The following is a 26906-nucleotide window of genomic DNA, read 5'->3' as shown; positions in this document are numbered from 1 at the left end:
CTCCTAAAACAGTAAAAAAAAAAAAAAAAAAAAAAAGAAGGACAGAAGTCTTGTGCTAAGAAAAGTCCTACATGGAAATCTGTCTTTCTATAGCATAATTACTCAGTTGCAATGCATTAGGAAAAAAAAAAAAAAGAAAGAAAGAAAGAAAATGAAGGAAATTACATCCATAGGCACAGTTTGCCACAAATAGCACCAGGTCTAGATTAATGAGGACAGACAGATGTCCACATCTGTCCACATAGCTGAGAACCATGGGTGTTGACTGTGAGTCAACATTACTCCAATCCTCATAGTCTGGCCAAGAAAATGGAAGTCATTGGCCATCTGGAGCACCAAGAGTTAAATGTGCCACTGACGAACCAGAAAAGGAGAGGAGGCAGTGGAGGACTGCAGAGTGGATATTAAATGGTGTTTTAATTTTTATTAGCATACTTGCCGGCCTTGAAATACTCCTTCCTAGGTTTCTCCTTCCAGGCACGGAGCCACGTCCCATGTGGGAATGGGGAACCTGTATCTGTGGCAGGAAGATCTGAACATGGTGTGGGGGATACAGGGGCACAGCGTTCTCTCCAGCCATTGTCCTTCCTGACTCTAGGTCTGGGCTGGACAAGGGAGGTCAACTGGCCATGCTGGTGTGAACTTCAGGCTCCCAAGACTGACTTTCCACTGTCCAAGCTGACGGTGACAAGACAGGGAGACCTGGGGCCAGGATCAAAATGGCTCCCTGTGCTGGGACCTTTCTTTCCAAACCTGGACCAATGCTTCTCTCAATGACAAGAGGCTGCTTATTGGGTGGGGTGGGGTCCCACCCAACAGCCTCTGTGATATACTTATTTCCTTGAGTGGAGGTTTTAGCTAAAATAGGTTTTCAAATTCTGATGCTTGTCTATACCAAAAGTGATGCTCCCAAGTTCAGTATAAGGAAAATAAATGATTCCTATCACCTTCCAACAATCTGAATTATTTACCCAAGTCTACTTTTGCTGTGTGGAAAACAGGGCCAAACAAAAGACTTCTGCCAGAAGAGTTCTCCACTTGCAAGGAGGCTTCCCTAGCCCCTTCATGGGAACAGAAAAGCCACCTCACCACCACCTCCCTTCCCCTGGATCTCCTCTTAGGCTATTTTCCACCACACACCTACAATAACACACTGGAGTGTCTGGGAGTCTTTTCCTGTGGTTCTAGGACAGTGGTCTCTGCCCATTTTGCTGGCTTCCATGCCTCTGCCTTTCCATTGATCTAAGAACCAATGTGCTCCAAGAACCAGTCCAGCAACTGTACTAGGTGAAGTCGAAATGGCAACATGCATTCTGAGCTGCTAGGAATGGGAAGTGAAGATTTTGCTCTTAGCCTTTACACCTTGGGAATTTTCATTCAGTACTTCCCTCCCCTCTCAGCTTTATCTGTGGGCAAAGACGATGTTTTGCATGTATGAGGTGCTTAGTTAAATTAATTAAGAATAAGGGCTTCTTCCCCCATCCAAAGGGTGCATTAATTACATAGCGTGTCATCAATTACACGCATAAGGGCTCTCCCTGACCTGTCACACAGGGTGTCAATAAGCAATACCTGTGTAGTTTGAGGGTGATCAAGGGCAAGGTACTTTCTAGCCCTCCCCCAAAACTTTGGCTAAGTCACTTCCACAGAGATCTTCCTCAGAGAGATGGGGGCTAGAAATCAGGTCATTTCTATTCCTTTAAGTTGAGACTTTGGTTAACAGGAGGTGGTCATGAACCTGCATCTAGGAAGGTCCAGCTCACAGGCTTTCTCCTTAGCCTGTAGTTTACTATAGACTATTTTTAATAGTCTATAGTATAGTGAGGCCAGAGCCAGGACCTCGTGGCCTGTTCTCAGGCACACACAGAGCAGGAAAATGCTGGAAAGTTCAGCCCAGCTGCAGGGAGAAAAATGGATTTCCTTTAAAGAACAAACCACCGTGGCAGCCCCAGACATCAGGAGATGACAGTGACACCCAAGGGGGCTCCTTTCTTTCTTCCCCTTCTCTCTCTCTTTCCTCGCTTCCTTCTTGCCTTCTTTCCCTACTCCCCTATACTTTACTATATAGTTTACTCCCCTATAGTTTACTATAGACTATTTTTAACACCAGCAAACTCCAGAATAAAGGAAAACATGGTATGAGCTTTGGAAGCTGTATTCTACTCGGCTCTTCTCAGGATATAAGAACTAACCATGAGGATTAGATACATGGAGGCAAAGGGAAGAAGGAAGGAATCCCAGCTGGAAAAGGTGAGTTTCATACGGTGACTAAAACTTCACACAGTGAGCAAACTTCCTGTCCTAGTGAAACTGGAAGAGGAAAAGGTGCACCCGCCCTTAGCTTGGAGATGCCAAGTTCTCAACCTTTCCTTGTATAGATGCATGCTTGCTCAAGCACAGGTTCCGTGGTGGTGGTGGGGGGGAATATTTGGAATCTCAAAAGTAATGATGTTTATGCCTCTGCTTCCTGAAAACCCGCAAATACATACACAAACCTGTTTGTCAGACAGCCAATGCTCAGGGTGGACAGGAGCAGTGAGACTATTTTGTTAGCTCTTTAGGGAAAATTACAAATTGTATGTACTCAAGGCTTTGAATTACCTGAGAAGTTCAACTAGTTTTGCTTTAGATAGCATCGGTTAGCAGCATCTTCAGCCTTACGGAGTGAACATGGAAAAGCTTCTTGGGAGAAAACTATACAAGAAAAGCTAAGCAAATCCCAAAAAAATGCCCATGAAAATCACCATCGTTATGAGAAGAGAGATTGGATTCCAGTCTCCTGGCCTCTGCTGACTGCCTCCCTGCAGCAGGTGGAGGGGTTGAGAGAGCCCGTGACCAGGCACAAGAGAAGCCCAAAATGACCCTGTGGGGTGAAGTCAGTGAGGCTAGAGCCAGGACCTCGTGGCCTGTTCTCAGGCACACACAGAGCAGGAAAATGCTGGAAAGTTCAGCCCAGCTGCAGGGAGAAAAATGGATTTCCTTTAAAGAACAAACCACCGTGGCAGCCCCAGACATCAGGAGATGACAGTGACACCCAAGGGGGCTCCTTTCTTTCTTCCCCTTCTCTCTCTCTTTCCTCGCTTCCTTCTTGCCTTCTTTCCCTACTCCCCAAGCCCCCAACTTTTTTTCTGCAACAGATGTCTAATTTTTTTAAAGTAAAAGAAAACCACCATGCAGAAGGCAGGGTGGCATCATCAACCCTTCCAGCATGGCACTGTCATCTTCCCATGTCCTTTTCATATTTCTTTCTTCCTACCCCAAGAAGCCAATTTTCAGTTACACCAGAAAAACAAAACAAAAAGTTTCCTTAAAAACATGTCTTGTCACAAAAGCGTCCATGTAAGGAAAAAGAAAATGAAAACTGTGTACAACGAGGATCAGGGCTGGAGATAAGGGGTTGTGGAAGCTGGAATATACTTGGCCATCGTAGGGAAGGCAGAGAGTCAATTTGCTGCCCTCACTACTGGGGCTACCATGCCTGGGGAAGGGAGAAGAGATGGAGGGGAGGAGACGGGACGAATTGTGCTGGCATGACCGTCTGGAGCCACTGGCCGCATGCCACACCCTGAGTGCCAGGAAACACAGGCTGTGCACGTGTGACAGTTTAGAGGAGGGGATCCAAAGCTACCTCTGGGGATCTGGGCTTGAAAGGGTTTCTTCAGGCTTGGACAGACCCTGTGATTGCCTCACACCTGACACCAGGTCTTCCAGGTGGACTCTTATGAAGCCCCTGCCTGGATCGGAAACATCCAGAGACCATGGATCCCAACACTGCAGGTGGCCTCCCTTGCTCTTCCAGCCAGAAGAAGAGGCTCAGAACCAGACGCTGCTCCAGAAAGAAACATAGGGTTCAGCGTGCCCTGCTGCATGAGCACCTGCTTCCTCCAGCTCACCTGTAACGCTCTTTTCCCACATAACCAAGTATCGTGTTGCTCCAGGTCATGCCAATTCTGTCCGAGGGCAGAAGGGGCTCTGGGTGGCTTTTCATGCTGTGGGCACCTGGGTTTCTGCTGAAGTCTGTCTGGAGGACTCCAGAGTTGTCAACGCTGCCGCTGCTGTGGGGAGGTACCCAAAGCTGCTGAAAAATGCATTCTGCCTCCCGCAAAGCAGGACTCCCTGCAGTGTTCCCTGTCTACTAGAGATGCCAGGAGGACTTCACATTTAGGCAGAGGAGACACTTTCCCCAAGTCCTCAGGGCTTCAAAGGGCCAGCCTCCAACTCGCCTGCAGAGATTGGTGGTGCAGGGGAGCTGGACAGAGCAGGTTTGGTTGTCACTGGCCAGAGATCCTGGCAGCCAAAGATCATCTACCACTGGCCGGTCTCAGAGTGGTAACATCCAAGCTTACTTGTCCACAGCACACTCCCCTCTCTTTCCCTACTGGGGCGACTGCTGCACTAATGGATCAGATGTACTCAGTGTGATTCAAATTCCAGAACTTCCAGGGAGTTGTTTAGAAAGCTGCTTCCTGGGGATCCCAGGTTGTTCTGTGAATCTGCTGAGAATACTGGTAGCAACTAGAGAATCTCTCAAGACCCCGTAGAACCCTGCTATTGGCTTTCTGTCACTTACGGAGGAAATGAAGGCATATACCAGCTCAGGGGGTTCTTCATGACTCTGTGCCTGGGAGAAACGAAAAAGCCATCTAGACTAGGTCAATTTCAAGCCCGGCAAGAGCCCTAAACACCAGAATACTCTGTTTCATCAAACCATTTCAGCCCTTTAAGAAAAAGATATATAGGCATATATACAAATAATATGCCCAAGACCGGCACATTTATGTATCTCGATGGATCAATAAGCTTTGGATGTAGTTATATGGTCATGCACTCCTCTGTTCTGTATAACTCACAGCAATTTCATAATCTCAGATCATCTCAGAGTTCGTGTGGCTTTCAGCTCTCTCTCTCTCTCTGGCATTTAAAAATCAATGTAATTTCAAACACAAAGCCATCAATAATGAGCAGGTGCCATGAGGTTAGCGGTCAGCAGGGGGAGATGTGAGCAACCACATCACAGGGATTGTTGTTATTTTGAAGAGCGAATGCCCTAGACAGCCCAGCCGCTGGGAAAACAGCATTCTCAGTTACTGGCCCACATTGGCTTCACAGGTTATCAGTGAGTGGCCCAAATGCCTAAGTAACATCACCTGTCCCTCTCTCCAGCCCTCCACTTCTGCAAAGGCTCAACTAGGACCCAGGGCCACGCCTTTTAAAGGCACATAGATTTAAAAAAAGGAAGAAGCAGAGCCTGTCCTGGGCTTTAGGCAGGCTAGGCCCAGGGTAATGCTGGAGGCCCAGGGCAATGCTGGAGGCCCTCCCAGTGGGGGTGAAATGACAGCTCCTGCAGGGGTGGGGGCGTATTTGGTGGAAGCATGCAGCAACAGTGGTGTCAAGGCAAGTGAAAAGGCTGCAGCGGTTGCATTTGGACAGACAGCTCTGACCTGAAGCAATGTGCGTGGAAGCATGGGCCTCGAAGAAGGCAGGCCTTTTGGAATCAACGTTGGGGGCCACTCATGAACACAGGCTGGAGAGGGGCAGAGACGTGGCTGAGACGCTCAGGATGATCTGGGCAAGTTGGCAGCACCAAACTGAGGCCTCCCTTTCCTTGAGCCCGGAGTTGGTTGAAAGGAAAGGAGCGTAGCGCCTCAGCACTACCTCAGCTGCCTAAGGAAACTCACCACGGGCCTCTGCAGTCCCATGTCCAAGGTACAGGCCACCATGGACCTCTGAGTCTCACGTCTCTTCTAGCAACCAAAGAGCAAATCAAATCACCTTCCCTTTCTCTTGGTCCTTTCTTCCCTCTGAAGGGAAAAGAAAATAACTCTCTTCTTTCCTTAAAGGCTGGCATCATATAATGATTTTCAAAATAACAAGTAGCTTCTCTCTGGTTCGAATACACAGAGGAAGCCCCCACTGGCTTCTGAGGATGTTCTTCTGTGGCAGGAAGATTTCTGAGGATTCAGGGAGACTGCCCTAGCAATACCGAAAGGGCATTCCTAAAGCTAAAAGGCTCTGGGAGCATTTCCAGAAAGCTTCGATTTGGGGCTGGAATTCCAACCTGCTTAGCGCAGTAGGTGGTTTGGCTCTTTGTAGAAATTTGTGAACCTCCAGCACGGCACTGTACACATCATCTGAATCCTTTGACATGTGCTACAGTTTAGAATCCAGACTTGGTTCACTGAGTATGTTTGGGAAGGGAAGAACTTTTTGCACATGGAAAAATGAATGAGAAATTTTAAAAGGCTTTGCTTTATGTGAGGCAGCTAAGAAATTGAAAACTCCTCCCACCAAAAAAATAAAAAAAATGGCAGTCGCATGTTTTGATTTGTTTTCGAGTAAAGACCCTCATCTTTGGAAGCCAAGACTTTCCAGCAAACAACAGTATACCAGACTCTCCAAGGAAACCAACCAACCCCAAATCCCCAGCTATTCCAGGACAGCATAAGTGAATTGTTCTCTGGGTCTGAAGACAGAAGAAAAAGGCTATGGCAAAACTGAAGCTGAGCCTAGAAGGAATAACTGAAATAATAGAACCATATGTGCTGGTCACAAGGAACTTTCACTGCTATTTGCCTTCAGTTTCCCACAAAGGAAGCAGAACAACCAGTATTTGTTTGCTTCCCACAGGAGCATTTTCTGATGGAAGCCAAAGAATTTAAAGCCCTTCCTTCTTGTCTAAATATTTGAGAAGGAAAGGAGAGTAGCTTTTCTGGGGCAGAAAGAGAACTCCTTTCTTGACCCACATTGAGACAACTCTGTTATTCTGTCCTCTTGGAATCTTTTAAAATATATCCATTAATCAAAAGAGAGTGGAGGAACTGGATCATGTTCCCTTCCTCCACTGCACCTTGCACACAGTAGATGCTCAATTGGTGTTTAGATTTCTAAACAGGAAGCAAGCCTGATCACCATAATACTTTTATCTCCAAAGCGCTTTACCAGCCATGATTACTTAATCCTCACAACACCCCTGTGAGGTAGGTAAACGATATTCTTCCCATTTTACAGAAAGAGAAATTGGCCCTAAGAGTGACTTGACTTAGGTCTGTAGAAGGATAGTCCTGGATTTTTTACTTCCAATAACATGATCTGTTCTTGAGAATGTGCCTCTCCTTTCTTTAGATATTTTCTCTGAGTCTTTTGTTTTAAAAAAATGCTTAAGCACGTCACTCCGTAAAATCAATTTCCTCTGTTTGAAAAGAATACGTTTTTCTATTTCTGCCCCAGAGAGTATAGGAAGGAATGCCTAGATGGCCACTAATGTTCTCCTCCCGCATACTTCTGGAAGCCTTCCTCTTCGTCACCATTCTTCCTACCCATCTACTGAGTCCTGTTGTTCCCTGTGGCTCCATGTGTCCATCTTCAAAGTTCTTGTTCTCAAATTTGGGACAGTACATTCACCATCCATCCCAGTCAAAAGCGGGTGCTGATGAGAACGGAGAATCAGGTATGAGGTCTCATGTATTCTCTCCTTTTGTTACTATCAGAAATACCTTGTGGAAATAAACCATCCAAGCAGGACTTGACCTATTCACAGAACAGTCAGATGCACGGTCAAGCACAAGTCATTCCTGAATTCCAGACTATGATCTCGTCCCTTGTGCTGTCAAAACAATAATATTAACCTCAGAGAGCAGGGTCAGAGCAGGAGGGAAAGGAGTTCTGGTCAGGGCTCTGCTGGGAATGAGCAGGAGGCATTGGCAGCAGCCACCAAGACCTGCTTGTGCGAGCTCCATCTCGTTTAGGGACAGTTCCAGGAGGGGCATTTTTTTCTTGGTGAGAATTTCTATATCAAAATACACCTGAACTCCAAGGAAAAGGCCAGAGCCAGGTTGACTGATGCAGAACAGTTGAAGCTTCTGGAATTTTTCTTTCCAAGAAGGTTCTCGGAGCTGATAGAAAATCAGCCTCACGGCTGGCCCTCCTGGAACCCCAGTGCCTCCTGGGCTCCCACCTGCCCTCACTCCAGGTTAGGTCCTAAGAAAAGCAGAGTCTCTCAGGACAGGTCTGTGTTCTTGCTCAGAGTGTATCTTGGTATTTGAATTGATAACAGTCAAACCATAGTCAAAAGAAAAAAAAAAGGAAAGAAAAAGAAATTCAATGTGACATTTCCAATTCGAATTATAAGAAAAAAATACCTTGTTTTAGAAAAAAAAATTAGTGCTATTCTCCAGCCCTGTTTGTCTCTGAATCCTTGCCTGCAGGTTCTGCTCAAAGCACACAAGGGAGGGAAGAAAACCCACCATTGGGACCCACATTTTGGCAGATGGAACAATTGTTTAAAAAGAAAAAGATTCGGTGTTTTTCTTTTTCTGTACTCTGCAGAGAGGGAAAGAGAAGGTGAGTCCATTTGATGAGGTGAGCATCAAGATTGAAAAAGATTGTAAGGAAGAACAAAGGTGAGAGAGATTTCCTGAAGAGCTTGCAACCACTTTAAAAACAGTCTCTAAATACTCTCCATTCACTCCTCTTGTCTGCCCAAAGCGCAATGAATATCAGTGTTCAAATGCATCTTTCCACATATTCTCTGATACCTTAGGAAGAATTAACATCAGGAGATTTGGTGTTAGAATTACAAGTGGCTGGCTCAAGATAGGTGACCAAGGGTCACCTGACCAGGGTACCACTGACCTGGGTTCACAGTGCTATGAAGTCTCTAAGAACTACAGGTATGTGAGACTCCTCCCTGTCCCGCTGTGCTCCCTGTTCATCCTGTGGCTTCCAGGTGCCACCGCACCTGGAAAACACTCTCTCCTCCTGTGGTTCCATTTCTCAAGAAATGAGGTCACCACTTTTTCTCATATGACGGCTTTGCTACAGGCAACAATGACGAATCCTCCAAGCATCCCTGAGCAGGAGAGAAGAAAGAGGTTGGCCTTCTTTCTCTCCACTTTACAGATGGAGAAACCAAGGCACCGAGAGGTGAAGTGAGTTATCCACGATCACAGTGGGGACCCTGAATCAGCCTGTGACATTTCCTGATCTTTCTGGGTCTAAAGGAAAGCCCCTAGGAAGTCTGTAGCTAAAACGAATCTCCCGAGCCCACCCTAGCCCGAGGATCCCAGAGCTATGTTGAAGATGGACAAACAGACCAGGGGAGCTCATCTAACAGATGATGGGTTGTCTATATCTGCCGTGACAGATGGCCAAATGTTGCTTATAGAGGGATGTGCACTGGGTTACCAATTGGCACTATACTAAAGGGAAATTATTTCTTTGTCCTCATTGGTTTGAGAATGATTTTTAGCAGTAGTTGGGGTCCTAGGATTTGTGTTAGGGATTCACAAGGGCAGCATCTCCTCCTGGGACCTGTGCACTGGTCTGCATGTGATGGGGCAGCCTGGGGCAGGTGTCCCTAGGTCCTGCCTGCTCATTTCCGATGTGGTCTATTCTTAGCCCTTGACACAAGGTGTTGGCCAAGAGTAGGGGGAACTCCCACAGTGGTCCGTCTGCTGCCCTCGGGAGTTGTCATTAATAGCACTCATGACCTTTGTCTCCAGGATATATCAGCCATGGCCTGCCAGCCAGTGCAAGGAAAGCCACAGGAGTAAGGAGCAGATGGTGCCAGGGAGAGCTGAACAAGGCAGACAGGACCAGGCGAGCCAAGGAAGGAGTCTGCAGCAGGATCAAGGCAGCACCTTTGTCTTTTGATATTTGGCCAACAGCGCGAGATGCAGCGTTTCAGCAAGAAGTGAAATGGTTAGAATAGCTAAGGATGGGTGAGAAAGGGGCTTGTGTTGCCACTGCAAGAATTCAGATTAAGCATCATCTTTTTTTTCCCCAGTGAAGAGGGATAGAAAAAAAATCTCTGGGAGGGTACAGTTGCCTTTTTACCTTTTCACATGTTTTGAAATTGGAACAGACACACATTGATTGAGGATGCTGGGGGAAGTCCTCTTGCAAGCTCATGGGTTTGTAACCTGTGATTGGCTGGCCCCTGCCATTTCCATGTTCTGGAGGTTGAACTGTGAGTGAGAATGGAATGTTGCTTCTATGACAATGGCCAGTTTGGGCTGAGGAGAAAGGGACAGAAGCTTAAGGAGGTTCCCATTGCGCTCATCTCGTTCTCAGCTGGATCTTGATAAGAGGAACCAACATTGATTTACATTCACTTCCTAAGGGGTAACCGTGTTGTGCTTGATGAGGGGGCTGCCCAACAGGGTCTAGTTACCAATAAATGTTTGAGAGAGAAATGAATAGAACTGCTCCCTGTAAGGCTGGTCCAGCCCCTGGGGTGAGCCCACCCCTCTGGGTCCTTCCATTTCACTCCTGCAGGGTCTTCCCCAGGTCTCCTTTAAGCTCCTCCAGATTTCCCTGACAGTTTCCTAGTCAACACTGAGAGTATCACATGGATCTTGGTGAAATTAATTGCAATAAGCTCTCTTCCTTTTACACTATCCAAATTTAAATCTCAACCTCCCCAATCAAATCTGATTGTGTTAATATTTTTCAGTTTGGCAAAGAAAAAATAGATTTTAGCTTCTTGGTAAGAAAATCAAATTAAAGGTACACAAGGAGATTCCCCTCCTTCAATCATGAAGCCACCATCCAGAGCAGCTGTCATCACACATACAAGGCCTGGAAAGGCTCATTTTGAGTAAGGAGCCACTTTTCTTGGCAAAGAAAATGCTACTACCTGTGCCAAACGAATGCTAGGTGACAGTCCCCAACACAGCTCATCCAAGCGAGCCAGGAGCATGAGACTATGGCCTGCCTCATTCTCTTCTAGGAGCTGATATCCTTTGCTCCAAGCCAAAGGCTCTGAGCCTGCACACTGTCATGCTTTTCTTGCTCTGTCCCTGGATCATGGAGAGAGGACCCTGTGCTAAGGTCTGGGGGCATCAAAGCTTGGGGTTGGTTCTAGCCCTCCCATGAGCAAGGAGCAGACCAGATGGAGAGAAGGAAGGTGGTGTTTCCTCTATCTAGCTTGCGAAGACTGCAAAGGGGTTTAGATGTACAAGAAGAAGCAAGGCTGTGGCCCACCCAATGCGGCTTCAAACCAGATCCACATCAGAGACCTTCTTTTCTGCCCCTATGACTGTGCAGTGGGAGGGAATAAAACTGGAGGAAGAATGGAGAAAATGATGTAATTTGGTGCTTTTCTAAAACCTGTAAATTCTTTCTGAGAATCAGGCTCGTATCTGGACAGGGTCAGACATCTGTGGCATGAGACGCCCCCGAGCCAGGGGAATCACCTTCATGACCATGGGCCAGACAGAATCATGGGACTCAGAGGGGCCACGGCTGGGGAGGGACTGGGTTAGAGCCATGGGAACCATCGGGTCTTGAATGATTCTGTGCCTGGGGAGGTGTGGTGTGGGGGATCCCCAGGCCATGGGGAAATGTCGTCTTTCCTGCCCAAGGCTGTGTTGTGATGGCGGCATGTCTGGGCAAGGGAGATGGCGCCTCTTTCATTCTTTCATTCTGGCCGCAGATCTGCTTGGGTGAGTGTCCTACCAGTATCCTGGTACCCATGTTGCTGGGACAAGCCTGACCCTGCAGAACCAGGTGACACCTTCCAGAGGCAGAGTGCAGGAGAGTGTTAGAGACACGGGAAGCTTTAGCGTGAGTGAGGCCAGAGGGGGTTGATCTGATGGACTGAAGCCTCCCTAGCACCCCTCATCATGGCCTTAAGAGACAGGGAGCTCCCATTCCGGATGTCACAGGCTTCAGGCAGTGAACTCAGCGGACATTATCCTAATGTCATCTGAGGGGACTGAAGTTTCCTTTTACACAGAGGCTGGGAGAAGAGGCAGACCTGCTGAGCAAGGGAGAAGCAGAGTTTCCAGGAACAACTGTAACACCATTAGTTATAGTTTGGCGATACTACCAAATTTCTGAGAAGAAAAAGTAGAGCCAAATGTTCTATGTGGTTAGAGGAATAAAATACGGGGCTTAGTGGGCATACTTGATGGGGGGGTCATTAGGGAATGAAAAGGAGATAGTTTTTGTATTCTCTATCTCTGGGCACCAACGTGCTTACCAGGCCTAAATACTGGAAATGGATTATTTTTCATCAGGGGGTCCTGGGAAAGAAATGGGCCCAGAGACTTAAAATTTTTAAAAAACCTAAAAACATCACGGGCATTCCTCTGGGAAGCAGCTGAAGCAGCAACCAGGCAAATGAAAAATGTGGGACATTGGGCATTTAATGTCCAATGTGGGACAAAGACTTAATGTGGGACAAAGAGTGACCCTGTCACGGGGCAACCTTAAGGATTCCGGCTTTCAGGACCAAAGTCATCTGGGTCTGGAGACACAGTCCCCAGGTGGTCTCAGCGCTGAGTGTGTATGGAATCCTGCCTTGACGCCCAGGACCAGTCACTGGAAGGGGAAGGGCCTGGGGGAAGAGAAGACCCCAGGAGAGATGAGGCCAGAGAGTTTCACGGTGGCTGGGAGTGTGGGGAGCTGCTAGAGGCCGATGACAAGAGGACACTGAGGACAGCGCTGGCCTGGTCCTTGCCATCAAGTCTCCCCTGCCCCTTCCCTGCCTTGCTCTCTACTTCTTTCCTTGCTTTTCTTCCTTTTCCTGCATCTCTGCAAAACCAGCTTTCCCTGCTGCTGCTCACAGATGCATATTTTCATTTTCTTTGTGAAGAAAGTACTGGCATGATGGAGGGGTTCCAGAGAGGGGCGAGGATGCCTTTTCAAGTGAGAAGTGTGAAATTAAAGGTTGCTGAAATGTCCCGTGATCTCCTCATTTGTTCCTAGTGGCTAAGACCCTGGAGGCCCTCCCTGATTTGGAAGTTGCCGTCCCAACTCCTGGCGCTCCCGGTCAGCTCAGCATCCACCATTCTCTTTGTAAGTTTCATGTAAACATGGCAGGATGCACACACACGGACACACACACACTAAGTGTGCAAGAGTGAAATAGAGGTGGCGAATTAAAACCCGTGACTGCGCTGAAACAAAAAGAAAGAAGAAAGAAAGAAATCCAAGAACAGACACACAAGCAGAAGTGGCAGAAGTCCCGAGGGGATGCATGAGGGCATTTCAAGGAAGACGCGCTAAGGACAGACATGGGCCAGCTCCAGGTGCACAGAGCCCCAGACCTGAGGCAGACAAGAGGTGGGACCCCACCAGCTAAAGCGGATGCCCCACCCTCCAATGGCCTCACCTTCCCAGCCTAGCAGAGTACACCGTGGAGCTCAGGTGTGAAGCTCTTGCAAGGCAGCACGCTGGTGCGGTTCAGAAAAGTGCCTCTGACTAGATTCCAACTCCCAGGTGACTCTCCAGGGGCCCACGGGCGGGTTCCTTTGATGGGCGCGCCGAGCCCTCCTGGCTGGTTTTCACTGCTGCCTGCGTGTGCTCTGTTCGTCCTGCTTCCTAGAGTTGGGGGCTCCTCCTCCACCTGCCCACCAGTGAGGCCCGAGGGGACCCCAGAGTCAGGGACGAGGAGAGGACAGCACCACGATGCTTAGTAAGGATGCATGAAGTCCAGGAAGTCCAGACAAAGAAGAGAGCATACAGTTTCACAACTGATATTTGAAACTTGTTCTTTAAAAAAAAAGGTTTTAGATAAACAATGAGGGGGTGGGAAGGAGAAGCCTCGCTGAATAATAATTGTTTTTTTTTTTAAAAAAAACAAAACTCCACAAACATTAAAAAATCCCTCAGTTATTGAACTTCTGTTGAGAATAGTTCAATGTGAGGTCTTGCACCCTAAACAGGTATATATTTGGAAAAAAAATTGCAGCTACACACAGCAAAGACTAACAGTATTTACTTAAAAATATTGTGTGTGTCTATATATATATATATATATACTTATATATATCTCTTTTTTTTGATGTTTTTCTTTTCCTTTTTTTTTTTTGTGCCCAAGTAGAGATACGATGGGATTGAAACGATGCCCTAGAACAGAAATATTCTTTAAAGGAACAATACTTTGAAAAATAAAAAATTTTTAAATGGTTGAACATACTTGCAACACCTGCAGAAATTCAACTTGATACAATGAGAAAATAAACAGCGGAATCAAATCCTCACCCAAATGGCATGGCCTTTAAGGCCTGGAGTCCGCTGCTGGTGTGAGTCTTGCCACCCAAACCAGGGCTCGTGGGCAGGCAGCATCCCTTCCCCGCCACTCCAGAGCCCCCGCCCCCATGCTCTGCTGAACCAAGCCGTGATCCAAGTCTGTCTTACATCAGTTTTGTATATCTCTGGCAAGACTTTGCAGCAGGGACACACACATATATACGTGTGCTATGGGCACACACACACATACACACACAAACACACACATACTACACACACAAAATTTCCCATTCAACCCAGATGCACCAGGTGAGCTGAATGATTTTCAGCCAACCACAATGGTGAAAGACAGAAGCACCAAACAGTCTTTGAAATGGGTCAGTTATTACAATTTTGACTTTTTATATATATGTATATATATATATATATTCTAGTTTTCCTCTTTGTGTTATTTTTTTAAAAAAAGCACAAATGAAAAATGAAGAATTCTTTCCAGATCAATTTAAGGCTTCCCACCAAATGGAAACAGAAGAGGCTTTACACAATATCACATGTGATAAATGTCTACCATTCACAGCCTTAAAATGATGGAACTAATCGTTGTTGCCAGTCACTGATTAAGTATTGTGCCTTTAAATTGATGTCGTTCTTTTTGCTACTATGCTGAGTTTTATTATTACTGATTATGTGTACAGAAATCTCCTTTAATTTGCTTTAGAATATCCTGTCCTTACCGAATTATTGGGGTGGCTTTTTGTTTTGTTCTGGTTTGCTTTTCACTGGGAAACGAATGTGATTCTTGCTAGGCAAATGCTAAAATGGCACATAGTCAGCCTTCAAGTAGCTTCTCCAGCCATTTGAGTTTCAAACAGCCCTTGAGCTCCTAGAAGGCTCTGCAAAGTGGGGAGAAGGTCAGGAGAGGAGGGGAGAAACTGAAAAGAGGGAGGGGTTTTATGCTTTTGCTTTTGGTAAATTTGTTTTCTTCAATACAAATAATCAGATAGGAAGAATAATTGCTTTGTGTTGTATTTGTTGGTTGGTTTTCGTTTCACTTTTAGATTTGTTTCCTTTAATTGTTTAATTTTCCCTCTTCTGGTGCAAAAATCACCAGAGAGTCTTGCATGAGAAAACGTGACAGTACTTAATGAAACTCAGCACCTAAGGGCATAAGGCAGTTGAAGGTTTTTTGTTTGTTTGTGTTTGTTTTGTTTTGTTTTGTTCTTTCAATCAGCACCAATCCCATAAATGATCTACACTTGGTGTAAGGTAAAAAACTTTTTTTTTCTTTTGGAGTGGAGATAACTCCTCCTTCTCCACCCTATGAACCATAGCGTGGGATTTTTCAATACTGTTTCTTATGTGTAAAAAACAAAAGAAAGGTTTTCTTTTTGTTTTTACTTACAAAACATAGAGAATATCTTTGTATACATACAGCGACTGGAAAGAAAGCTTATTTGAAGGGGTTGTGACTTATTAATTTTTTTTTTTTTTGTAGTGGTGGTGTTGGTGTGGCGGTGTTGGTGGTGGCGGCGGTGGTTCTGTGTATTGGGGGAAGGGAGGGTTATATTTCTTGCAAGTGGTGTTTGCCGCAAACCAAACTTAAGGTCCCCTTCTCAACTTGGTCAAGATGCTCTTAGAGTGAAGACTCATACTGTAGCAACTCATAGAGGAGTGGTCCGTCTCGATATCGAATGCCTACTGCGGTGGGGGTGACATACTGTAGAATGTTAATAGTCCTTCTCAGCCTCCTGTCTACGAAATGAGCATCCCAAGCTGGGTATCGCTTTCTTGGCATGTCAATCTTAATGAGGGGCCCTTCTGGGAGGTAAGGACGCCCCAACGGGGTAGGGGGCCCCATGGGTCTCACTTGGAAAACGGGCAAGCAAGTGTCAGCCGTGAGATCCTCCTGTTGTTCCGTTACGGCTCTGGTGGGCGTAACCTGGGTCCCCCGGTACCCAGGGGTCTCAGGCGCCATGGGCTCAACATCGGGGGGCAAAGGGATGCCCCAGAGCAGCTCGGCACAACAGGAGCTGGCAAGGACCTTAGCTCGTGGCCCCGTGGGATGCAGCACGCCATAGTATAAGAACATCAGTGCGATCCCAGCCACAAAGCTAATAAAGACACAACACAGTGCTGGCACCGCATAGAAGTCAGTGGTCTCCGGGTTTCTGTAAAAATACCAAAGGAACGTCAAGGCAGCATTCTCGGTCAAGACTATCGTATAATATGCAAACATTCGATATCGAGTCCGCCCTTCCTTGACGTTAAACCAGCAGAAAATGTACACAATCCCTACCACCATGTTGAAGAGGATCTCCTCCCACTTGGACATGCAGAAGTCTGTTCCGCCATGGATGATCCAGAAGGCCATGGCGCACCAGTGAACCACCACGAAGATCCCAAAATAGAGCTGGAAGATGGAAGCAAAGAGGGCAAAAGATATCACTCGGGATGAGATGGTGAAGAGGCGCCAGAAGACCTGGATGATGGCCCCTCTGTAGCTCATGCTCTTCTTGTCGTCCCTGGAGTCCCGCAGAAGCTTGTGATAGGAGGCTAGCACCCAAGCCAGGGACATCAGGGAAGTCACAGAGGAGACACCTGCCGGAAAGACACAAACCCACACAGTCAAAACCTGGGACATCAACCGCAGGGCACAGCGAAGCTGCCGGCTGAGGAGACGCCCACATACACCACGATCTAAAGGAGGAGGGAGAAAGAAACACAGCATCAGGAACCGAACTTGGAGGTCACAGCTGCTCCCTACGCTGACAACTTGGGAGATGGAGCTTTTGTTTCAACAACCCCATTTGCCATTTTGGGAGCTCAGTAGCTCAAGGGTGATACTGAGCCAGTGTGTTTTGCTAGGGGGCGGAGAGGTGGGGCCACGTCTGCCGTGGGCAGGCCTTTGTGGGTTCCATCTTAAGGAATCATGCGATTCTTGTGGCACACAGATGTGCGGCTGGCATTGGTGTCCATGTCACCAGCAGCCTGTGCTCTCAGAGGAGCCCACAGGAGGAATCGCCAATTGTGAAGACCAAGGGTTTACCCACTGCCCTGAGTTCCACACTGTTCTCCTCTGAGGTGCTGGAATCATGCTTCTGCCTTTTCCTCACCTCACTCAAAGTCCCAAAAGGCCCTTTCCTGAACCTTCTTCCAGTTAGCTTCTCCCTGACCTGCCACCCAAGGCCACCAAGATCCAGGACACTGGGATATCCCGCCCGTTTCACAGACTTCCTCTCTCACCCACTCTGGTCTTTTCGGCCTCTCCACAATCCCTGTTGCTTTTTTCAACCGACTGCTGCTCAAAGTGCTCTTAAGCCTTGACTTGTGAAGCTCTGTCCTTCTCTGGTTGCCCTCTGGGTTCAACATAGTGTCACTTGGGCTTTGGGGGTGCCTCTTCCCCTTACTGGTTTTCTGAGGCTTCCAAGGCCTCTGCACTTTACTCCCTGCATTTCCTCCCACAACGGGCAAATATTCAGAGAGTCTGAGTGTGCCTAATCCCAAGTCATACTCATATTGCCATAGAGCAATTTTATATCCAACTCTGACTACTTGATATTTGCAACTAAACCACATGAAACACAATCCATTGTTACTGAAGTCTCCCCAAATCCACCCAAGAACAACCAGTCATTATTCGAGTGCTGTCATACAATCTCCGTTTAAGCAAGATTTCCCCCATCACCAACCCCCAACTCCCCGTGCATCAGTTCCACAGTCCATCTGGGGCCTCTTTTGTTGGTCTTTTCTCCCAAAATTTCACAACTAAATGTAAGTAAATGCAACAGGAGGCCGAATGCTGTCCCACTGGCAATGACCTCCTTACCCACCCACGTGGGTAAGGAGGGTAAAGCCTTACCCTCCCACGGAGCACAATTCCTCCACGACATTCTTCCAGGTTGAAATAAAAGTTACCCAGTCATTTTCTCCCTTAAGCTCAAAGATCAGATCCAGAAGCCCCATTCATCAAGACACCAGTTAAACTTCCCTAAACCACCAGGCTTCTGCTTGTCTCTCCCCGGGAACTGCCCAACTCCCCACAACTCTCCAAAGCCCGATGAAGAATCCAAGTTCTCTGCCACTTGACACTCTCCCAGAACTGGCTCTGCCTCACCCGTCTCACAAAGGTCCCCTCCTTCCATCATCTCAAATGATGCTCAGAGTCCTAGCTTGCACAACAGTATGGTGCAATAAAAAAACCTGTTAACTGTTACAATGGGCATGTGTGTCTCTTTCATAGTAATAACAACCATGGAGATTTGAAACAAACAGGGGCAACACGATCCCAAGTTCTCCATGGAATCTATCCGGAAAACATCCAAAGAGCATTCATGGCAATTTTCCTTTTCTTTTCCAGAAAGTTCTGAACATGACACATGTCCTGCCTCACTTGTGGCACGCACAGGACATCTCATGTGTGTCTGCAGTGGCTGCACATGGTTGGTCAGGGAACCTTTTAGTGCTCACATTGTCTGTTAGGGTGCAGCAGGGAGAACTCCCCTTAGGAGTAACGTGATGTAGGTTGCAGATTTCTGGAGGGCAGAGGATGTGCAATTACATTTTTTTTTTTTTTTTTTGAGACAGGGTTTTACCCTGTCGCCCAGGCTGGAGTGCAGAGGCATAATCATTGCTCACTGAAGCCTCAACCTCCTGTGCTCAAGTGATCCTCCCATCTCCCATACCTGGGACTGCAGGCATGCGCCAGTGAGCCCAGCTAACATTTTTATTTTTATTTTTTGTAGAGACAGAGTTATTCTTTTTTTTTTTTTTTTTTTTTTGAGATGGAGTCCCACTCTGTCACCCAGGCTGGAGTGCAGTGACGTGATCTCCACTCACTGCGACCTCCACTTGCCAGGTTCAAGTGATTCTCCTGCCTCAGCCTCTGGAGTAGCTGGGACTACAGGTGCACACCACCAAGCCTGGCTAATTTTTGTATTTTTAGTAGAGACAGGATTTCACCATGTTGGCCAGGCTGGTCTTGAACTCCTGACCTCAAGTGATCTGCCCACCTTGGCCTCCCAATGTGCTGGGATTATAGACATGAGCCACTGCACCCGGCCTAGAGACAGAGTTTCAACACATTGCCCAGGCTGATCTCGAACTCTTGGCTCAAACAATCCTCCCACTTTGTCCTCCCAAAGTGCTGGGATTACAGGCATGAGTCACCATGCCTGGCTGAAATCACATCTTCATAGTCTGGACCAGGCTATTCCCAGCACTGAAGCACCCTCAAAAAATGCCATTAAACATCCTATGACATCCTTGCTCTCCAGCTGAATTCATTGCTTGATGTTAATCATGAACATCTGGTAGGTCCTGCCAACCCATAGTAATCAGATGGGAGTTCTATGGGAGCTGGGTGGGAAGAAGGCTTGATTGTTGTGTTCCTTCTAATAAAGCAAACTCTATACCTTCTACTCAGAAAAGCATGAGTGCTGAGTTCATAAAGCAAGAAGGAGCAGCTCAGCTTCTGCTGGGGCCTGGTCAGATCCAGTCCAGCTCTGAGCATGCTTTGAACAGACTTGGGGTGCAGAGTTAGGATCACCCTCAGACTTCGCTGTTCTGATTTTGCTGTTCTCTGTGCTGTGGCATTGGCCCCGTTCACACCAATAATGAATAAACGGGAATTCAAATGCTCATCAGCCACAAGTTGCAAAGCCAAATAGAATTCTTCTCCATTCTTCCACCTTCAGAGTTACCTACCCCATTTCCAGGAGTGTCGCTGCGGTTTTGAAGGCTGGTGTTCTGTTCCTGCCACTCCCTTCATGGCGGTGGTGCTGAAGCTACTCTTGTTTCAGCCGACCAGGCACTGCAGTTGGGGCTTCTAGAATTTCGCCCAAGGGTACTGCACAGACATTCCTCAGTGTTGCAAGACAACACTGCTAACTTACAAGGAGGGCTTGGGAAATGGTCCCATGGAAGACTGTGATTCCAGGCATCTGACTGGGGAGTCTGCTGGTGAGCTAATGGCCAGCCCAGTTTTAAGTCTCTGCTTCATCTGTTCCTGACTTGGTCAAGTTATGAATGGCCAAAACCTTCTATCCAGGGGAGCTTCCCAGACCATCCACTTCACCCACCCATTCCGCAGGAAGCAGAGGTGCAGGTGCTTGGGTGGCTGGCTTAAGACTGTCCTGAGAACCACTGGCCATCTCTATGAGGACAGCATGCTTCCTGCCATGTCACGCTGCTCCCACTCTCCATCCTTTCTCCGTCTGGTCCCTCTGTCAGTTCAGCTTTCCAGATATCCAGCAGGCAACACCTTTCTCAAGATCCTTTGTACTAAAGGTCATCAGCCATCTCCAATGGTGGGAGCCTGTTCTGGTGTCCAGCCATTGGCTCTTCAGGGTTCGAACGCCAGGCCATATCCTTGACACTGTGAAATGCTCCAAATAGTGAAAGGAGAAGGTGAACTTCCACCACCTGCCCAAGACCAAGAAGAACACCTCTGGCCACACAGAGCAATGGGGAGTGGGTGTACAGGCCTCGGGCCCCTGATGTGCCTGCCCCTCTCTCTCTGCCAGCAACAGGGGCGAGAGTGATCCTGTAAGGAGGGGACTTGCCTGGGGGAGGTCAAAACTCTTACCCCCATCACTTTCTAATCCACCTCATCACCAAAGTATTCCCCATTCTATCCAAGGCTCTGGGCACATTTTTTGGGACCAGAGTTGGTGCAGCTGGTGGGCTGAGTCAATCCCTGAGAAGAGACCAGGAAAGCCAGGCCCACTTCAGGATCCCATTTGGGAACAGGTTTCTAGTGGATGCTCAACAGAGGGTAGCCCTTGCCCTGGTGGGACTCAAAAACCTGTGATGGAGTGCATCGGTGAACGTGTCTTCAGCCTGCCCCCCAGGAACTCATCTGGACCGTCTGTGACATTGTCTACATCATTATGTTTGGCCAAGGGACCAAATGTTCATGGCTCAGCCACTTCTGCTTCTTTTCCCTGAACAAATCCTGCAGCCCCCACAGGACTGTCACTGCAATTCTTCCTCAGAGGGCCATCAGCGAAGGGTGACTTGAGGACAGCCTGTGAATTCTGGGGACTCAACTGGGGCGGGAGATGGGAAGCCAGGACAGAAGATGCACTTCTTGCTCTGAACCCTCCCCAACTGTGCACCTGGTTGTCCTGGAGAACCTGGCAGGATTCACTGAGCATCTACATGCATTTTCTTATTGAGAAGGGCCTGGGGAGGTAGGTGCTAACTTGTGTCCCCCCACAAAATCCATGGCCCTATCCTTTAAAGACAGGGCCTTTAAAGAGGTGATTAAGGTAAAACGAGGCCATTAGGGTGGGCCCTAATCCTGTGTGACTGGGTCCTTCTAAGGAGTGGAAATTAGGACACAGGTACACACACAGGGGGATGACCACATGAGGACACAGCAAGAAGACAGGCATCTACAAGCCAAGAAGAGATGCCTCAGGAGAGACTTTCCAGACCAGTAGCACCTTGATCTGCAGGGCTCTGTGACCGCAGCCTGAGCAGACGCATAACATGTGGACAGAACTGTGCACAACCACCGCCAAGTGATTCATCTTCAAAGCTTGCTGTGTGTTCTGTTACAGAAGGAGGGAGTACAGGTTCTTCCTTCTCTGCAGTGGTTCACTTGGAAAATTTCCGTCTTGTCTGAAGTCAACTCAAAAGTCAATGCATTCTCCTAGGTAAGACCCAAGCACACAGGAACCAGCTGTGGAAGCCCCCAGTGAAATTCCTGGACAGGCCTGGGAGCCTCCATGGTTCCCTTCCGCTTCCAGTTCCATCACTGTCTGCATTCCGAAGATCAGACTAGAAATTGTTACACGCTCCACGTTTGGCTGTGACAAGCTCTGAGCAGTGACTTTCACAGCTCCCTTTCCCTGGTGCAGACCAGGAGGCAGGGCTGGCAGCATGCCCACTGAGCTGACCTTAGTGCAGTGCAGCTGGCTGGGAAGTCACTGGGCCAGAGCTCCCTGGTGCTGGGGGGCTGGGGAAGGGCAACTCCCCAGATAAAGGCTTGGAGAAAAGGCCTTTGGGCTCTGATCACCAGCCCTGGGGTCTCAGGTTCCAGAAATGGAATGGCCACACCTTATGACCGATGACACAGAGCCAGAAAGGCAGTCATCAGGGAACGTCCTGTTTTGTGGTTTCAATTCCCAGGGGTCATAGCCAGTTGGGGAACAAAGCAAAACGTGTGAATATGGGTGCCCTACCGAATGAGAGGCACAGTGACAGGGCGTCTTGCAAAGGATGAGATCCTAGAACCTGGAGGGAGCAGGTGAGGCAGGAGAGCAAGGAGGTGCCGCGGAAGGGGTCAGGCCAGGCAGGAAGGCTGTGACCGGGATGGGCCAGGGTGGAGCTGCATCAGGGGGCCAGCATATGGGAGCCCCGACACATCTCCAATAAGGGAACCTGAAGGAGGAAACAATGTCCAAAGCTCCCCGTAGGCTGAACACAGCACCTGGGGGAAGGCATACTCCAGAAAGCCGCAGGAGTGCCTAGAGATGGTCACCAACTGCCCTTGAGCCAGAGCTGGGCTCAACTGCAGGAATGTGTTTTGCAGAATGGGAGGTGCAGGCCCAGCCCTGCCTCACCCGCCCTCTGCCCGAGAGTGTCAGCTCAGCCCCACCGCTAAGTCAGGTGTCGGAAACACACTTGATGAAGAGGGACCTAAGCATGAGGCAGGACAGAAGTGGAAAGAGTCAGCTGTGCACAGCTCCCCAGATCCCAGCTTCCTGACTTTCCTCCCCAGCTCCTTCTTCATGGCTTGTTCCCATCAGCAGGTAGCCAGGGTCAAGTTTCTCCCATTTACACAGCATAGGCCCTAGACCCTGCATCCTCTCCTGAAGCTGTCCCTCCTCTCCTTGTCTCATCTTCTCCAAGCTTCCCGAAGGCAGGCCACTTGCTCTCCTCACTCTCCCACCACCTGCTTTCCTCCCAAATCAGTCCCAGTGGAGAGCTGTCACTCAGGTCGTGCAGCATTCGGAGGACTGCTTTTGTGCTTCTCCTCCTGGCTCTGTGTGATAGTCGGGATTGGGATCTGCTCTGTCCTTCTTCACACCCCACCTTTAGCTGTTCCCCAGTTCTCTTCCTGCCATTTCTTGAGCTCTTTATGGCAGCCTTTTCCTGCCAGGTTTCTTATCCCCATATTATAGATGAGGAAACCGAAACAGCAGTGAAGAGATGTGGATGTGGCCACAGCCATATCCTGACATTTGCATGCTCACCTAACTTCTATGGCATTATACCCCAGTGGGCTGGGCCTCTAGAGATGCCCCAAACAGGACACAGGCTTAGCTGGTTATCTGTCGGTCTGCACATCAAGGACAACATCTCCCTCTTTCAACCCTGGCCCCCTCCCTCCCTCCCTCCTGGGGAAGCTAACATTTGGGGGATCTCCACCATCTGCTCTTCAAATTCCTATTTTGTATTTTTCCCACAATGAGTTCCTTTTAGACAGCAATTCTTCCCCTTCCATCTGTCAAACTTCCCTCTGTCTTCCCACATTTTAAAAAAGTCCAGTCTCTTCTTGGAAATGTTCCCAGAAAAGGATAAGGCAGCTGTGTCCACCGCCTCTCTAAGCATAACCCACTGTCTCCCGTCCTCGCCTTCCCACAGGAGACATGGCAAGGGAGTGATGTGACAAAGGTACTTTCCTATTTGGGCAATGAAGAAGGAAGAAAACAAGAATCCTGATGCCTTCTATGAGCCAGGCTCAAAGCCGTTAAATAACCTGCCCAAGGCCACACAGCTAGTAAGCAAGAGAGCTCATACTGAAACCTGAGACTATTTCACTCCCCAGAATCTGGATCTGCACGTGCTGGAGCTGGCCAATTGTTAAACTGCAGCTGGCTGATGTCATGTTGCGGGCTTCAAACAGGCCTGGTGGGAGTGTTTACACCACAGCAGTTGGCAAATGGTACAAACCAGAGCTCCACCAAATCCTGCTAAATGTTGGTTGTTAAACATTTACCAGCACACCACCGGTCAGGATCAGCCATCCTTCTTGAAAAGCTTGGTGGGTGTCTATGCAAATTAGAAGGGCCTGTCTCCAAATTCAATGCCTACTCTACATTCAGTGCTGTACTTCTAGATGTGGTCTTCACATGCAGGGCACTACCTGGTTATCAGTCAGAATTAAATTCCTTAGTGCTAATGAGAAAGCAACAAAAAAAGCAATCTTCTTTTAAAACTTTTGCTGAAAATATGTACACAGGAAATATTACACTGGTGAAAAGTAATCGTGGTTTTGCCATTTTAATGGCAAATAATTTCAGGTCTAACGGGTTGCTTTGTGCATAGTCTTTCATAAGCACTGACATACTCATTTTCATTACATTTCTGTACTTGAAGAGGGTGTGATCCAGATGTGAGGTTTCCACAAGGGGTCACTTTAATGCACCTCTGACATCTCCAGATGGACACTTAAGAAGGGTCAAAGAGGCCGGGCGCAGTGGCTCACGCCTGTAATCCCAGCACTTTGGGAGGCCGAGGCAGGTGGATCACAAGGTCAGGAGATTGAGACCATCCTATACTGGCCAACATGCTGAAACCCTGTCTCTACTAAAATACAAAAACACAATTAGCTGAGTGTGGTGGCACGTGCCTGTAGTCCCAGCTACTCTGGAGGCTGAGACAGGGGAATCGCTTGAACCTGGGAGGTGGAGGTTGCAGTGAGCCAAGATCATGCCACTGCACTCCAGCCTGGCAACAGAGCAAGACTCCATCTCAGAAAAAAAAAAAAAAAGAAAAAGAAGAAGAAGAAGAAGAAGGGTCAAAGAGAAGAGATGGCAATCACATTTGTGGCCCTAGCCCTCAGGACTGACATACATGTGGCTGAGGAGATCAAGAAAAACCCAAGACTGATCGAAGTGATCTGGTGTAAACATAAGAAAGGAGGATTTGGATATCTCAGGAAAGCCACAATCTGAGCAATCACACCATCCTCTGGCTGGACAAAAAGCTCTTTAACGTAAGTGAGTGGGCCAAGGGAGAAAGAATATCAGGTCTTAGCATGGTTTCTATGAAAGATCTCTTTTTTTGCCTTTGACTTCATGCATATCATGTCATCTGCTAGTTTCTAGTAAGTTCAATAACAGTGATATCTTCCATCTACTGAACAGCCACCTTGACCCAGACTCTATGCTAGGCACTGCACATAACTCAATTGTTACATTAACTCAATTGCTCTTCCTTACCATGCAGCAGCAGCAGACTGATTTCAAGATGAAGAGACTGAGGCTTACAGGCTAATTAAGTAACTTTTCCACATGAAGCAGTTAAAAAGTTGTAGAACTAGAATTTGAACACAGGCTTGTCTGAATCCAAAACTCAGATTATTTTTTGAACCACTGGGAAAGATCTCTCTCCATCCTCAAACACAAATTAAATCATTATCATTGAGGCTTATACATCAGTTTCTTATTAATTTGGTTATCACATGTCAGCCCTCTGATCATCTCTGTGAGCACTGACAAAGTCAAATTTGTGGGTCTACACAGCCGAGGACCCACCCTGGGGAGGCCCTGCCTGAGTGTTCAAGCCACTGCAAAGCTGACGACACTTCTGTTCCATCTCTCTTGCCTGAATTGCTGGAATGGCCTCCTAACTGGCCTCTCTGCGTCTGCCCTCCTCCCAACACTCTATCCACACTGCAGCAGCCAACATGATTAAGCTACAATGTTTCCCTCCACGTGGCTTCCAGTGCCTGGTGGACCATCAAGGGTCACTGATTTTCAACGCCTTTTGCGTGGGAGGATGTACACGCCCACCCTGCTTCACTGAGGTGTGGCTGAGACTTGCTCTGGCCAGGCACGTGAGCAGAAGGGCTGTGTGGCCCTGCCGGGCGGAAGACTGTGCTCACTCATGCTCCAGGAAGAGGCTGCTCCACAGGGACCCTTGACTCACAAGCAACGAGCATGAAGTAAATCGAAAATGCTTAGGGCCACTGGAACTGTGTAGGTATTTTAAACTGCAGCATGGCCAGCCTGTCCTCATTGATGTGCTAAGTCACCCTGGGTAAAAGCTACAGTCCTTGGAAGGGCTGGCAGGGCTGCCCTGCCATAAACATATATATATGTTTCAACGCTGGGGCTGATTTGGGAGGAAAGCAGGTGGTGGGAGAGTGAGGAGAGCAAGTGGCCTGCCTTCGGGAAGCTTGGAGAAGATGAGACAAGGAGAGGAGGGACAGCTTCAGGAGAGGATGCAGGGTCCAGGGCCTGTGCTGTGTAAATGGGAGAAACTTGACCCTGGCTACCTGCTGATGGGAACAAGCCAGGAAGAAGGAGCTGGGAAGGAAAGAGTCAGGAAGCTGGGATCTGGGGAGCTGCACACAGCTGACTAGTTCCTCTGCCTGGAATGCTCTTCCCCCAGCATCCCTGCGTTGTTACACAAATGTCACCTTCTCACCAAGACCTTTATGCAATGATCAGCTTCTCAGCCGGGCCCTCCCCGACCACCACACTTAAAACTGCAACTCCCTACCATGGTTTGAATGTGTCCCCCAAAAATTCATATGGTGGGAACTTAATCACCATTACAGCATTGTGTTAAGAGGTGGGGCCTTCAAGAGGTGGTTAGGCCATGAGGGCTCTGCCTCCTGAATGGATTGGTGCAGTTAACACAGAAGTGGGTTGGTTATCCAGGGAGTGGGTTCCTGACTTAAAAGGTAGTTTGGACTGGGTACGGTGGCTCATGCCTGTAATCCCAGAAATTTGGGAGCCTGAGGTGAGTAGATCACTTGAGGTCAGGAGTTTGAGACTAGCCTAGCCAACATGGAGAAACCCCATCTCTACTAAAAATACAAAAATTTAGCCGGGTGTGGTGGCACGCACCTGTAGTCCCAGCTACTTGGGAGGCTGAGGCAGGAGAATTGTTTGAACTGGGGAGGTGGAGGTTGCAGTGAGCTGAGATTGAGCCACTGCACTCCAGCCTGGATGACAGAGTGAGACTCTTGT

The 26906-nt window shown here is 48.1% G+C and overlaps 1 protein-coding gene across 1 annotated transcript in view; it reads right to left on the bottom strand.

The window, feature by feature from the left end:
• Positions 1-6914: 6914 nt before the first annotated feature.
• XKR6 (XK related 6) overlaps positions 6915-26906 on the bottom strand; it is a 311328-nt gene continuing 291336 nt past the window's right edge. Inside the window, exon 3 of the mRNA XM_002818809.5 lies at positions 6915-16575. Coding sequence (XP_002818855.1) covers positions 15611-16575 — 965 coding nt within the window. The 3' untranslated portion in view covers positions 6915-15610. The remainder of the gene's footprint in view (positions 16576-26906) is intronic.

Source organism: Pongo abelii, chromosome 7, assembly GCF_028885655.2.
Source record: "Pongo abelii isolate AG06213 chromosome 7, NHGRI_mPonAbe1-v2.0_pri, whole genome shotgun sequence".
In the NCBI taxonomy this organism is placed as follows: Eukaryota; Metazoa; Chordata; class Mammalia; order Primates; family Hominidae; genus Pongo; species Pongo abelii.
Note: the sequence above shows the minus strand (reverse complement) of the source record. Positions and strands in the feature narration are given on the sequence as shown.